This window comes from Mytilus galloprovincialis, chromosome 1, assembly GCF_965363235.1.
Source record: "Mytilus galloprovincialis chromosome 1, xbMytGall1.hap1.1, whole genome shotgun sequence".
Classification (NCBI taxonomy): Eukaryota; Metazoa; Mollusca; class Bivalvia; order Mytilida; family Mytilidae; genus Mytilus; species Mytilus galloprovincialis.
This window is the reverse complement of record NC_134838.1, coordinates 79,665,103-79,679,828: the sequence shown is the minus strand read 5'-3', so window position 1 is coordinate 79,679,828 and position 14,726 is coordinate 79,665,103. Positions and strand designations below refer to the sequence as shown.

Here is a 14,726-nt window from a genome sequence, read left to right as displayed (position 1 = left end):
GTTCGTTAGGGATGCTTTGGAAATTCGATTATCAAAGAAATTGATTATAAAAACCGCAAATACAATGTAACAATTGTTTGTACTTTAACTGCTAAAACCCTATTTCATTTGTCATCAAACGCAGCTCCGTGTTTGACACCTTCCATTTAGGTATATATATATTACAGAACTTAAATAAATCGTAGGTCAGTTAAATGATAATAACGTTGACTCTGTAAAACTGACTGTTTTATATACTTTCAATGTTAAAAAAGATGGAATGGTCTCTTCTGATACTTAAATAAGTTAGAAGACAACCCATGCTTTGCAAATTTTAGGGGGCGCACGCCCGCCACGCCCCCGCCTAAATCCGCCCCTGATTAACGGGCTTACAATGGTAACTAAATTTATAACTCACATTGCATCAGTACTTAAAGGGGAATTTACGTGAATATTGATATATGATTTCATAACAAAACTTCCTTAAATGAAAAAAATGGGGGCAAAATAAAAAATGTATATTACTACGAGGTAACGGGTTATATAGACGTGCCTTCTATCTGTTTTTCAGTTAGTCAGACCATCAGTCGACTCGCTTTCATTTCCAGATTGTTACTTTTATATTTTCACTTAATCTAGAAAAAAACTATTAGTTTTGATAATACCGAAAAAGTAACAACATCTCATATTTTCCAGATGCAGCAAACCTTTCAGAAGATGCTACATGTAATTATGGATTTGGATTGAAATCTTCATTGCGTCTATTTTTTCTGTCATCAAACTGCTCAGTTTTGTATGGCAAACTGATTCGCTGCCCTATCTTGTCAATCTCTGGTTAAATTGCGAATGTCTGAACTTTTTCAAGTCCATAGACTAGTTCATTATAAGGAATAGTGAATAGACTGAATATATGTTGTTTAATATATATAGATACAAATGTATCTTTCAATCAGTTTAATTGAAGTCTGGAGCTGGCATGTCCGTTAACTGCTAGTAGTATGATGTTATTTATGTATTATTGTCATTTTGTTTATTTTCTTTTGTTACATCTTCTGACATCAGACTCGGACTTCTCTTGAACTGAATTTTAATGTGCGTATTGTATATGCGTTTACTTTTCTGCATTGGCTAGAGGTATAGGGGGAGGGTTGAGATCTCATAAACATGTTTAACCCCGCCGCATTTTGCGTCTGTCCCAAGTCAGGAGCCTCTGGCCTTTGTTAGTCTTGTATTATTTTTAATTTTAGTTTCTTGTGTACAATTTGGAGTTTAGTATGGCGTTCATTATCACTGAACTAGTATATATATTTGTTTAGGGGCCAGTTGAAGGACGCCTCCGGGTGCTGGAATTTCTCGCTGCATTGAAGACCTGTTAATGACTTTCTTCTGTTGTCTTCTCTATGGTCGGGCTGTTGTCTCTTTGACACATTCCCCATTTCCGTTCTCAATTTTACATGTATATATTTTTTATTTCATTATAGTATAACCATTTGTTATTATTCCTTGTCATTTGTAACAATTCCAATGTCCAGCTTCATGTCTCATCTGAGTCAAAAATAACTACAGTTTGAATTCAAATAATACTTTTCTTACATATCAGCAATACCAATATTCAATATGAATTAATAATTGATAAATGTTTGCTTAATGACCAGTGGCAAATATTTCATGTATGTTTCGGACAATATCACATTAAAAATCAATAAAATTTGTATGTTCTGCAAGGTATATACAGACCTGAATGAAAAGGCAGATGATTTCGGAGTGCCAATGAAAAATGCAGGAATATTATATAGGGACATATATTTTTCTTTCAAAGAGGCCACAGATCCCGCATGCAGATGATGTAACAAAAGATTGTCAACGCACAGAGGGCGTGGCTGCGTATTTATACAGCCAGCAAACAAAACGGACAACCCATTTATTAGCAAGGGTTTTAATGTGACTTGTCGGATCGAAAGAGTCCTCATACCAGCCAACCCTTTGGGGTACACAATGAAAGAATATAAACACCTGATTAAAACAACCACGGACTTGTCAAAATAAACATACATTGAATATCAAAATATGTTAATTTGTTTCATATAATGATGGTGTTCTTTTTATAACTTGGAAATCGGAAATACTTTAGATCACCCCATAGCTAGTCTCAAGAGGAAAGGAAATACATAAGCGACAAGATTTTATACGTTCATGTATAAGTAAAGTGTTTCCGATACAATAAGGTTACTCTCCTTTCAATTGGATTAAACTTAAATATGATTTATCTCACTTATTAGCATCATTATAATATGTAGGGGATGAATATCAATTCGGTTATTTATAGATTGAAGTAATACAAAAATACATTTTTGTTTTGATTCTGTACATTTTATTTTTGTCATTCGCCGCATAATTTCAATTTTCGTGGTATTGTGTGTTTATGGCAGTGATGCATGACATCTTTTTTGAAGTGCAGCAACTGATAATAAGTTCAAAGTGACATTTTAATTTTCAATTATTTGCAGAGTCGCTGTTTTTTTTTATGTTGAATTTAATAACAACTTTAAAAGACTAGTTCATAAGACGATTTAGATCTTTGCATATCATATCAATAAATGATGTTGTACAAATGTATATAATTTTATATAAAAATATGAAGATGTTTTCTTTCTAATTTTGTCAACGCATTCCCATTGTGTGAACAATTGCAGGCACCGTTCATACAACCTTTAACAATTACCCATACCCATAAAAAATAAGCTCCGGGGTGTGCAACCTTTACACAATTCATGCGATATGGGTTTTACTCATTGTTGAAGGTCTCTTGTTTTTTCATTGTACAAATCAGTTGGAAAGGGATTGACTCATCAGATCGGATTTACACACAGAAAACAAAACAATAACAAAAAGACAAATTATACCAAATTGTCAATCAGTACACAATCAGTACACCTCCGAAGAATTTCATATACATGTACGACGTCTCAAGCAGTCTTAGAAAGTTATGGCTATTGATAAGGGCAACAAAATAAGAGTTGATAGGATGTATGATCATAAGTGTTGATCCTTAGAAAACAATACATGAAATAATTACTAATGTTTTAAACAATTGACAATGGAATCAAGTGAAATAATGTTAATAATGCGGAAAATACTAAAAAATCTTACTAAAATGTTAAAGTGATAACCTTTAAGAATGGGGTTATTCAAAGGAATAATACATTTGTATGGGTCGTATCTTAGTTTACGAGCTCTATGAACAACATCACCGTCAAAATAAGTATGGGATATCCAATATGTTAGAAGATTTCTATATGATACAGCCAAACTTTTAATAGTACCTAAGAATGAATTTTGTAGATTTTTTTGTAACGAAGTACGCTTCCTCTTGATGTATGTTGTTAGATGTATACGCCATGATGTCTGTACACACAAAATGACGTATCCGAAGAGCAGCCTGTTCACAATATAAAAAAGTCCCCCTTAACTTCCAACATCCCCCATAACATACCACAGCAATTCAATTTTATATAAGGCACATCTTCCAGTGATATAAATGGTACATAGAGCAAGCTCTGAAAAAAAAGAAGATAAATTTTGCGCTATGCAGCCTCCTCAATTTTAACAGCTTCTCCCTTTAAACTTCAATAATATATAGGATATCAGAAATGCAACATAGAAAGAAATATATTAAAAAAAGTTTGAACGGCGCTAATACGCTTCCGCACATTTTTATATCGTTTACATCATTTATTCGGCTTTCTGTTCATAATGTTCGAAACTCTTTGACAAAACTTGTTTCGAATGCTAATGCATTTGGTATATATAACGTTTCCATCATATCAATATCAAGCACAGTTTCCGTTGAACTTTGAATTAATTCAGTAGGCAGAGTCCAGTTAAATCTATATCAGCTCATTCATGCTTATAGTATATTGATTGATTTTTTTATCAGATGCCAAATTTGTAACAACAAATTCATTCATAAAAATAAGGACACACCTGCATATTTACAATGGTATTGTTTTGTGGCATTCTTCTTGTTCAGAACGGTTGTCCTGTGTAACATATGTGAAAGGTACATATGTTATGGGTTGGTGTGTGAATATTTTAGATATTTTGTCTGATCTGCCAAATATATAACGTCATCGTGTCATAAACAGTAACACAGGTTCTATTCATCCCATTTAATTACCAAATTTGGTAAAGGTGATACTGGAAATGTCCTACCATATAAGTAGGCTACCATTTGATTGTTAAATAAAGTACTTAGATTTTTATTTAGAAAATAATATATACAATTCTTCGTGGTGGATATATCTTTTTTTTCAACAATTAGAAAGTGTTAAGTTCCTTGAAGTTAAAGAAAAAGCCATTTAACATACTCTTTAGTTTTTTGCTCTTTTGTAATTTTATACCGTTATAAAACCGTTGATATTGTGCATGTGTTTATATATATAATGAGGTAATGCTTTATATATAAAGAACCACAGACATATACACCAGCGCGTGTAGACTAAACATCTTTCTATCCTAAAACATGGCGGCCTAATAACATGCGGTGACAATCAGATGTGGATTCTCCCCATACATAATCTTCCTATAAAACCGGGTTCAGTCCACCATTTTCTGCATTTGTAAATGCCTGTCCCAAGTCAAGAATATGACCGTTGTTGTCCATTCGTTTGATGTGTTTTATCATTTGATTTTGCCATTTGATTAGGGACTTTCCGTTTTGAATTTTCCTAGGAGTTCAGTATTATTGTGAATTTACTTTTTTCTTAAAATCTACTAAAATATACAATCACAAACATTGTATATAGTATTGCAATAATATTAAAACTTTAAATTCTAGTTTTGCTGCTCAGTTTTGCTATAGCCCGAGATTAACCTCACTTCAGCCGGCCTTGTTTATGACTTGCTCGTTTCACAGAAGTCAGACCAGTCTCGGAATTTCAATTTCTCGTGCTCACTTGAAATAATCATGCTTTACCTGCATTGTCAAAGAGTATTTCAAAGTATCAATACTATGCGAGAAAGCATACGTATTCCAGTTAGAGCTTCCTTGCTTAAATTTTTCGTTTGCTCAAAGCAGGACGGATTAGATTCAAATAAACCATACTTTTAAACTTCTCTATAATACAATATCATACCTTTACAACATTTATATTTAACAAAGCTGGAAACGTGATGAAGAAAGAACAACAAAGATGATTATGACAATGCTATGCTAATTGTGATGTTTTTTTTTTTGTCTTTATCCCTATATATAAAAGCATTAACATTTTATCATAATCAGCACGTTTTGATCATAGGAAAGTGTAACCTTTCTCATTTTAAGAATTATATATCTAAATTGTAACCACTGGGTATAGCCAGCTGAGATTATTAGGCAGTCCTTTCATTTAAGACACGTGAATTTTGATAGAAGGAACAGTTAAAAAAATATATACACATCAACAAGTGTGGTCAGATGTAATTAAGCCATACATTAGAAAAGTATGTTCATGTTTAAATATCTCATAGTTCAAAACGACTCCGAACATTTTAATTGAGTTAATATAATATTCAGTTTCCTTCGACCAAAAAAATAAGTCATGACCCTATTTGATTGCTGGTTTTATTTTTGATTTGAACTTCGATAGTGTGTCTTATGTCGAAATTGACCGTCCCATACTATTCCTATTTTTAATAGTTAAAGGAATAAAATATTGACATGCGAGTGACAACGTACTAGACGACAAAATAATATCTTGTACAATTTGCAATAGTTATCAAAAGTACCAGGATTATAATTTAGTACGACAGACGCGCGTTTCGTCTACATAAGACTCATCAGTGACGCCCATATCAAAATAGTTATAAAGCCAAACAAGTACAAAGTTGAAGAGCATTGAGGATCCAAAATTCCAAAAAGTTGTGCCAATAACGGCTAAGGTAATCTATTCCTGGACAAGAAAATCCTTAGTTTTACGAAAAATTCAAAGTCTTCTATCAGGAAATTTATAAAAATGACCACATAATTGATATTCATGTCAACACCGAAGACTACTGGGCTGGTGATACCCTCGGGGACGAAACGTCCACTAGCAGTGGCATCGACCCAGTGGTGTAAATAGTTTTCAAAAGTACCAGAATTATAACTAAGTACGCCAGACGCGCGTTTCGTCTACACAAGACTCATCAGAGACGCTCATATCAAAATAGTTATAAAGCCAAACAAGTACAAAGTTGAAGAGCATTGAGTATCCAAAATTCCAAAAAGTTGTGCCAAATATACGGCTAAGGTAATCTATTTCTGGGACAAGAAAAGAGATAGCTTTAAGTGGCGGATCCAGGGGGAGGGTTCCGGAGGTTGGACCCCTTTTTTTGGACGATCAATGCATTAGAATGGGGACATATAATTGGAATCCCTCCTTTGTCCTGGGTTGAGACCACCCCTCCCTTTTTAAAATGATTGGATCCGCCCCGAGTATGTTGTACATTTGTACTTGAAATGATAAGAGGTACAAAACTACAGAATATTATGCCCCGGGGTATATTAAACATTTACAGTGTTCTTCCAATCTTCCTTTCCTCTGAGGTTTCTGAAACCAGATATACTTGTAGAACAATTGCATAGACATGATAGATGGTCAAAATAGTTAAGCCCGTTACTTTGCTTCTTGAAAGCGTGACGTCAAGTTGCAACTGTTCTTATTTGTTAGAATACACTTTTTCGCAATTTGTCCATACATTTCAGCTAATAATTCACCATTGATTAATGTGACATCCCTATAACTTGCTTTTCAGTATATTGTCTGGTTGTTTGTACTTCACGCTTTTGTACTGCATTTTAATTTATTCAGATATTACTTTAAGTTGATCGTTGTCACAAAGTTATATCCTATAACCCTTTGTTTACACTGTATAATTTACTGTCGCTTATATTGGAAAACATATACATCGTGTACTAACTTAGTTTATCCACCTGAAGTAATATTGAAAAAAATCAGAAAAAAAGAATAGTTCGAGAAAGAGACAAAAAGACCAGTACGTCAACCTAACCCTAATCGACCACAATATACATGAATAACTATGTCACGCTGTTTCAATAAATCACAGTCGTCTGAAACCTGCGGAATGTAAATAGGCCATAAATGGACGAGAAAAATGTTAATCTGCTCGTTTGACTTAAATTAATTTCTACTTCTTAAAATTTTCAATGTATATGTTCAATTTTCCCATACACTTTTAGTTTTGACTGCTTATACAAAGGGTATTATGTTGGAATTTTGTTTACCAACAGTGGAAAATTTTGTGATGAATGGTGACGATTCAAGCATAATTGTATGCAGATTTTTGGCAGGGTTTTAAAGAGTGGACTTGCGCCATAGATAATTACATCGCACATCAAGGTATCAACAAAAATACAAGCATGTTAGATATAAATGATGTGTTGAAACTGAATTAAATTGAAAAGTGTTCTTCTAATGGATTAGTTATGTTGCCCTCATTGTGATGACATGATCTGCATATCAAATTCCATATGTTAGAGGATACATATACATAAAATACACAGACATAATCAAAATCAAAACAAATAAACAAATCATTAAAAACTACGAAGGATGTTTATGTTTTCTTTTAAAATAATGATGTTTGGTTAGAAATAAATAAAAGTAGTTAGAAAAATCCTGGACATGTAAAAATATTCTGTTCGTTTATCATTGAGAATACCAGAACTATGCTAATTAAAACATAAATGGTATTTAGGACTTCTTGGTAATCTTTCTTTAACTTTAATCCTAGTAATGGTACCGAAACTCTTGAACACGTTCTGATATATCGTTCTTTATGCCAAACCAGTGGTTAAAAAGCGTATCATAACCTCATGATGTGAGTATTTGACAAGTGATGTATGAAGGCGCCATGTCGTCTGAACAGGAAGTGGAAACTTCATTATCTGTCAAAACCTTGCTTCCAAAGCTTTCTGCTATAAGTTCTATAATATCACTTAACTTCTAAATTGATTCTTTTTTAATAAATGTTTTATCCAAGGTCATTAGACAATCAGCAGTAAAATACAGGTAAACCTGGTTTTCCCAATACGTAATTAACTTCCTTGGTATTGATTTTGGGTATTTTCGGTTCAGGTAATCTTATTTTTTCTTATCTCAGCTGATTGTGTAGGTGTATTAGAGATAAATCCCCATAAAACACTCGTTCTACTTCTGGGATAAAATTTTATTTAAAAAGCAAACAGTTCATACGATATGGTTTCTGCATATTGACCTTAACAAGTGTTTAATAGCTTAAGAGTCGACGAGGCGCACCAAGGAGATTTTCATATCATAACTTTATTGCAAAAAGTGAAATAACTATTTACTTTATCGGTATGAAAATTAAAGCTAAAATAATTTAATCTAGGCCTATGTTGCTGTGTCAACAACTAACAAAGCAAATGATTAAAAGAGGAGGGTTAAGATTTTAAAACCTTTTTATAAGTTATACAAAAAGTCTATATAGTAAGACAAACAATTTTCTTTGCTGAAATTATGTCTTTTTCAATAATTATATTGGCTAATAGCAGTCGAGTGCATCTTGAATAAATTGAAATTGTTTATATTGAATATAGCATGTCTTGTATGTACTGATATGTATTTGATGATGAAAACAAAGTTTACATATATACATACAAAGATCCCATATCTCTTAGTTGGATGATATTAGATACACCTTAATATAATTTGTAATTTAGAGCTTTACTTTTCGATGGAAGATCTTCGATCCAGTAAAGGGCCAATTTAAGGCTTCCAATATCGTACAGATAGTTGCTATTGTTGAAGACTGTGAGAGTTGCACTGTCACAGTGTCATATTTCAGTGGACCCCTTATCTAATTTCAGAAATGTCAACTTGTGTGATTCACTTCAAAGATAAAAGGGGTCAGATTGCTATCAACTTGTCATATTCATTTTAGGAATAATGAAAAGCTTTTTAACGTTTTACTTGCTGAACGGTTTCTCCTTGGTTTCTCGCTCAACTCACTTTTCTAATACATATAATAAATAAATGTGTTATCTAAAGTTAGAGGTTGCTATACGGAACCATAATACTGATAGATACTTGAAAAGAGCCGATGAGACTGAAAAACCCAGCTAAGTTCATCATATGGAGACTCTTCACCGCCTTTATACCATGCAGTATTTAGTTTTTGTCACTGACAAACATATTATATGGATCGAAATGCGAGCTCTGTATTAGACGTATACCTTGTGATTTTTGTCACAATATCATTCACACAAAAGCGATAACTGTTTTAGTGAAATACAAGCTAAATATATAGCTTAAGACGCCGTTCTAGTAATATTTCAACAACCTTATAACAGGCAGTTTTTTTTTGTCACTGAGAAACATACCGACATATGAATCGAACTGCGAGAACTGAATTACTTGTGATTTTTGTCACAGTATTGTTCACACTAAAGCGATATTGTTTTGGTGAAATACAAACCAGCTATAGAGCTTAAGACACCGTACACCTCTAGTCACCTTTCAACTACATTATAAATACAACGCAGTTAACATTTGATAACTGTTTAGCATAAGAATCGAAATACCAGAACTGCAAATGATTTTAGTCATAATACCATTTACTCACAAGCGATAATTGTTTTCTATGAAAAGCAGGCCAGATACAAAGACTGAGACGCCCTATTCTGATACCATCAACATGCTCAAGTGCCAAAAATCCTTGAGAAAAATGTTCCCATACATCACATCAAACCAACATTATATAATTGCTAACTACATATTAATCTTGTGCAGAAATGACAGATGCTAAACAGGAATAACTTACATTTGCAATTACGGTTCATAAACAAAAGGTCACATCTACATGACTGTGAACATTTAACACATGTTTCAGTTATATGATTTAGTTTTTTTCGTGGATAGAAGGGTTGTTGTCCTAGATTTTCTACAAAACATGCTACAGGATATTGAAATAAAAAAGTTCGATTGGTTGGCGTTTCTCCTGTATACGTTGAAGGTGTAAAAATTCTTATGTTAATTAGACTCGGTTATGTATGTATTTAAAACAATACATTATTAATTACGTGTTTTTTTCAAGTTGTACGTTGGTGAGGGAAACTATTAAAAATGCAGACAGTTTTAACTGGAGACATTTTAATCTCTTTTTTTCAAGAGTAATAACAACAATGAATAATGAATAATGAATAACAAAAGTGAATGATTGATAACGATATTAGACTATGAAATGTCAATGAATGAACACTTTTGGCGGGAAATAAACGTGCGCACGTTCCCCAACCTGAACCCGTCGAATTTTTGTGACAACTGTAATGGTTATTTCCAATGAGAGAATAGTTGTTCAAAAGCTGCCGTTTGAAGATATTTTGATACACAGTATTCATGTTCATGACAAAAAATCTGAAAGACTTTCTTGGGCTATTTATAATATTGTCTACTTCGACTGTGCCGACCTCGGTGCCGCTATGTTTGACATTTGGCGGATTGCTAAGTCCTTTTTAATTTTGACCAAACACTATTGATCAAAAAGTTCACGTTGCTGCCTCACAATTCTGTTGAGTTGTAGGAACTTTAACATTGTCATTACACTGAAAGTGGAACTCGTTCACTGACTGAGTGGAATTTTGGCACAAAACGGATTTTTCGAATTCGAGTAATTGTCCCAAGAAATTGAAGTTAGGCGATACATTTGGTTTGCACTGTTTCACGTGGTCGTAGGCTTGATTTAAACTGATGTGCTGTTTTTGCATTAAATAAGCACAGGTTACTGTCACAGACCGGCTAATTCCCGCCAAACAATGCACCAATACGCCACATTCATTTTCTCTAGCCTCATCTGAAAATACAAATAAGAAAACTTATAAATTTCTGTATGACTCATAGTACTTTATAAGCAAGATGTTACAGTTAATTTATATTTACTTAATCTACATGTACAGTTACACTGCATCGATGCATACTAATGACATTTTTAATATGTGTCAGCGTTACTGACCTACTCTGTTTTCTTTGGTTGTCAACAAAATGCATATAACCACCGAAAATGAGTACATAATAGGTCATTTAATATTCATAGTAAATTATGGTGATCGCCCTAATCAAACATTTAAAGCCAGACTTTGTGCTTGAATTGGCCGGATGTGAGGATCAAACAAGCGTACATCCTGTAAATTTCCATTAATAATGTCGTGTCAAGCGAGGTGAAATTCATTACCCATCAATTTCATTCACATAAATGATAACTTTTTGTCGTTCTCATGAAATAAAATGTGTACCTACCTATGAAAGCTATTGCCTGTGGGAAGAAAGCTGAGAGATTTTGAGATAGTTGGTCTGCCACCGGGATCTGTAAGTATTTGAAGTCACTGTCCATTTCAAATTTGTTTGGTACGTTAGGAGTCACATTTAAAATATATTTAATTCCAAATTTTTTAAGTTGATTCAAGTCTGCTGAGTTCTGTGCATTCCCTAAGTAAAGATATGGTAGCACTTTCACTGGGTATTGTGAGCGAGGTGACGGAGAATTAACATTGTCGTTGTCGGATTCAGAAGTTCCAACTCCAGAGTCGTCAGATATTTTCAAGTTACATAAGCCATATATAGATTCATCCGTAGTATTGGTCCCTTCGCATAAGTCTCGTGAGGTTTTCTCAAACTCTTCAAAGCCTCCTGTAAAATAAAATAAGAGATTGATTAAATACTATGTTATTGGAAAAATAAAATCTCCTTACGGAGCCTTTTTTAATTTTAGTTTCGTTATCAGCCAATTTATTTACTTAGCCACTAGCCGAGATAGAAATGTTTACTTTGGCATACAATCCAAATAACAAATATTTTATCATCTAGGTCGTGCTTCCTGTCTCAGATAAAGACCATAGATCTATAATTTCATTGATAAGAGTTTTTGGTTATCTTCAATGAAATTAACAGACAAGTGTACATTTATGATGGAGGTTACAATTGAAGGAATTTTTGTAAGTGTCCAGTGTAAGTTAATCGAACGAAACCCATTCATCAAAGTGAATAAACAAAATGTTATTTATCCTACTAGATATCAAAGAAATGCCGAAAGCTATGCATACGTCAAGATATATTAAGGAAGATGTCACCTATACACATAAACATGATCAGTGTATATTTCGATTAGAAAAAAAATGTTATTCTGACTTCAAACAATGTTAAGTTTACTTCTGAAAATGGAAATTAAACTCAATTAAGTATATGTTTTACTTACCATCTAGAATTCTAGCCGTGGCTCCATCTTGTTGAAGTTTTTTCATTAATAAATCTACAGTTTGGGACGTGTTGCAATTATTATCCGTGGAACTTTGATCGTACAAGATAACATCATGAGTTTTCCATAGTTTATTAAATTTGTCTTTGGCATCGTTGTTTTGGATCACACATTGAATTTTAAGATTTCCCTTCTTCAATCGTCGGACCATTAGTCCAGGCAATGTAATGTTAATAGATCCTTTGATATGAGATCGGATAAAGTCGGCCTGTGGTCGACAGTCGAGTATCAAAACGGTTTTCCCCTCCCGTAGCACCGACCCTAAGCTTTCACGACTGCAGAAATCGTCGCTCATATTGGTTACACACTCCAAGCAAGGCATTCGGAAACTAAAAATAAAACACTTTAAACTACAGCCGCTTACAAACCAAGTGAACACATACGTGAATAAATCGTTTATGAATTGACACTATCAATGCTAACACATGAGTTCCAATGAAAATGTCATAAACAAAATAAAATAATATATAGAAAAAAATGTATTTTATATTATGTCCTTTGAGTGTCTAGTTCAACTGCTGAGATGTAATGAATGTTTGCCCTACTTTATACCGTGTATTTGAATGTGTTCTGCACACTATTATCTGTGTGACAAATCAGACAGCTTATTGCCAGCCAATGAAAAACATTCAACGTCATAAAATACCGCCTCTTTTATTCTATTAATGGAACATTACAACCGCGGTTAAAAGCTATGTGTTTATCTATATTCAGGACACAATTACTACGCCAGAGATTATTATGAAAAGTTTGTTTTTAAAGTGTAAAATAAAATATTCTCCAACTTATAAAATATATTCAAATAATAAAAATTTACTGTATTCACTTACCCGTTTCTTTTAACAGTTTTGAAAAATCTGATATTCTGACAATATTATATAGTGGACTACATTTCCTGTTGTGTTTACTCACTTCATTGAATTATCAGTGTCATTGACGACCTTCAACTGTCACGTGATTACAATCGTTTGCGTGTTATTATCTAATTGATTTGCCTCTCCAGGGGGTTAGAATAAGAATACAGTTTCAAAAGACAGGAAAATTAAGTAATCATTTAATAATTTTGATCAATTAGATTATAATACACGGGGTCAGCGATGAGGATTTCCCGTGCATTGCGAAAAGAGATAATTGTCCTATAATAGTTGCCTCTGGGGGATATTGTAACGGCCTAATCGGTCAGTAGATCAACACTTGTTTATATTGACAGGTATAAGAGGGATAATAACAGATAATTACTACATTTTTGTGTTAATAGACTTAAGGTATAACAACAGTATCACGTAATCGATATATTTTGTCCATTCACTAAAAAAAGCTGATTCGATCAACAGAAATTTGTAGATTGTATCATAAAAAGGGAGCAACTCATTGTGGATGATGCTAGTTTATTTGTTTTTGTGTATGGTATATTCTGCAGGCAATTGTTGAAAAAATAAACCACCTTGAAAGGTGAAAAACGACTTTTATTTATATTTGCCCCAAGAATTACTACATACTTAACATTCGAAGTAATAATATTCATGCTTAACGTGACCAACACTTTCATTTTACTTATATAAATGTGAATTTCGTTTGAAAACATTTGACCCAAAGAGAGAGTGAAAATGAAGACTCCTAAATTTTCTTTTGAAGTTATTGGTACATTGTACATATAAATATTGAATTTACATAAATGTTGAAAATTTAATAATAAAAAAAAAAAATGCGAATTTAAGTGAAATTTCTTACTTAACGTTAAGGTACATAAATTAACAAAAATCTTCTTATTTTTTTAATTAAAATCGCATTTCATAAGTACATAAGTAACATGCATTTATGATCATTTTCTATTTATAAATATTAAAGAGCTCACTAAGGAAGTTGATATAAAAGTTGAATATACGTTGAACAGTGAAGCGATTAGATATATTGAGAAAATATAAAGTAAAAAAAAATATAAAATCAAGGGTTAATTTACCACGGTTGACTATAAGCCATTCTTCCAAACTGTTTTAATCGTTTATTCACTTCTTCAAAATACAGAGACTTTATTCATAAAAAAACGTTAGATTTAAATTTAAATGAAGTCTTAAGTTCCAAATATAAATCTGATATTATGATCGATGTTATGACGTTTTTTATTGAAATTTCATTATATATCGCAATGACCGTAGCTAGTGCCTTTTGAAATCAATAGTCATTATATCAATAGACTTTGTGATAAAAAGTTGGAAACAATGCGATAACTTGCTAAATACTATGATTATTTAATTTACATATCAATAAAATCTATTAAAATACGTGATGGAATTTGACACATCACTTTTGTGATACTTTGGGGTTCAAAATAATCATATTAGAAGATGTGGTATGGTTGCCAATAAGACAACTCTCCTTCAGAAACCAAACGATAGGGTGATATTTATCATTTTAGACAGACTGTATTGTTTTCTTTT

The 14,726-nt window shown here is 32.7% G+C and overlaps 1 protein-coding gene across 1 annotated transcript; it reads right to left on the bottom strand.

Annotated features, from left to right (window-relative positions):
• Window positions 1-10,113: 10,113 nt before the first annotated feature.
• LOC143085230 (dual specificity protein phosphatase 7-like) lies at window positions 10,114-12,843 on the bottom strand. Its single transcript, XM_076261467.1, has 3 exons — window positions 12,229-12,843; window positions 11,274-11,663; window positions 10,114-10,830 (listed from the first exon to the last, which is right to left on the bottom strand). The coding sequence occupies exons 1-3, from the start codon at window positions 12,608-12,610 to the stop codon at window positions 10,526-10,528; spliced, it is 1,077 nt and encodes a 358-aa protein (XP_076117582.1). The 5' UTR covers window positions 12,611-12,843; the 3' UTR covers window positions 10,114-10,525.
• Between the last annotated feature and the right edge of the window lie 1,883 nt (window positions 12,844-14,726).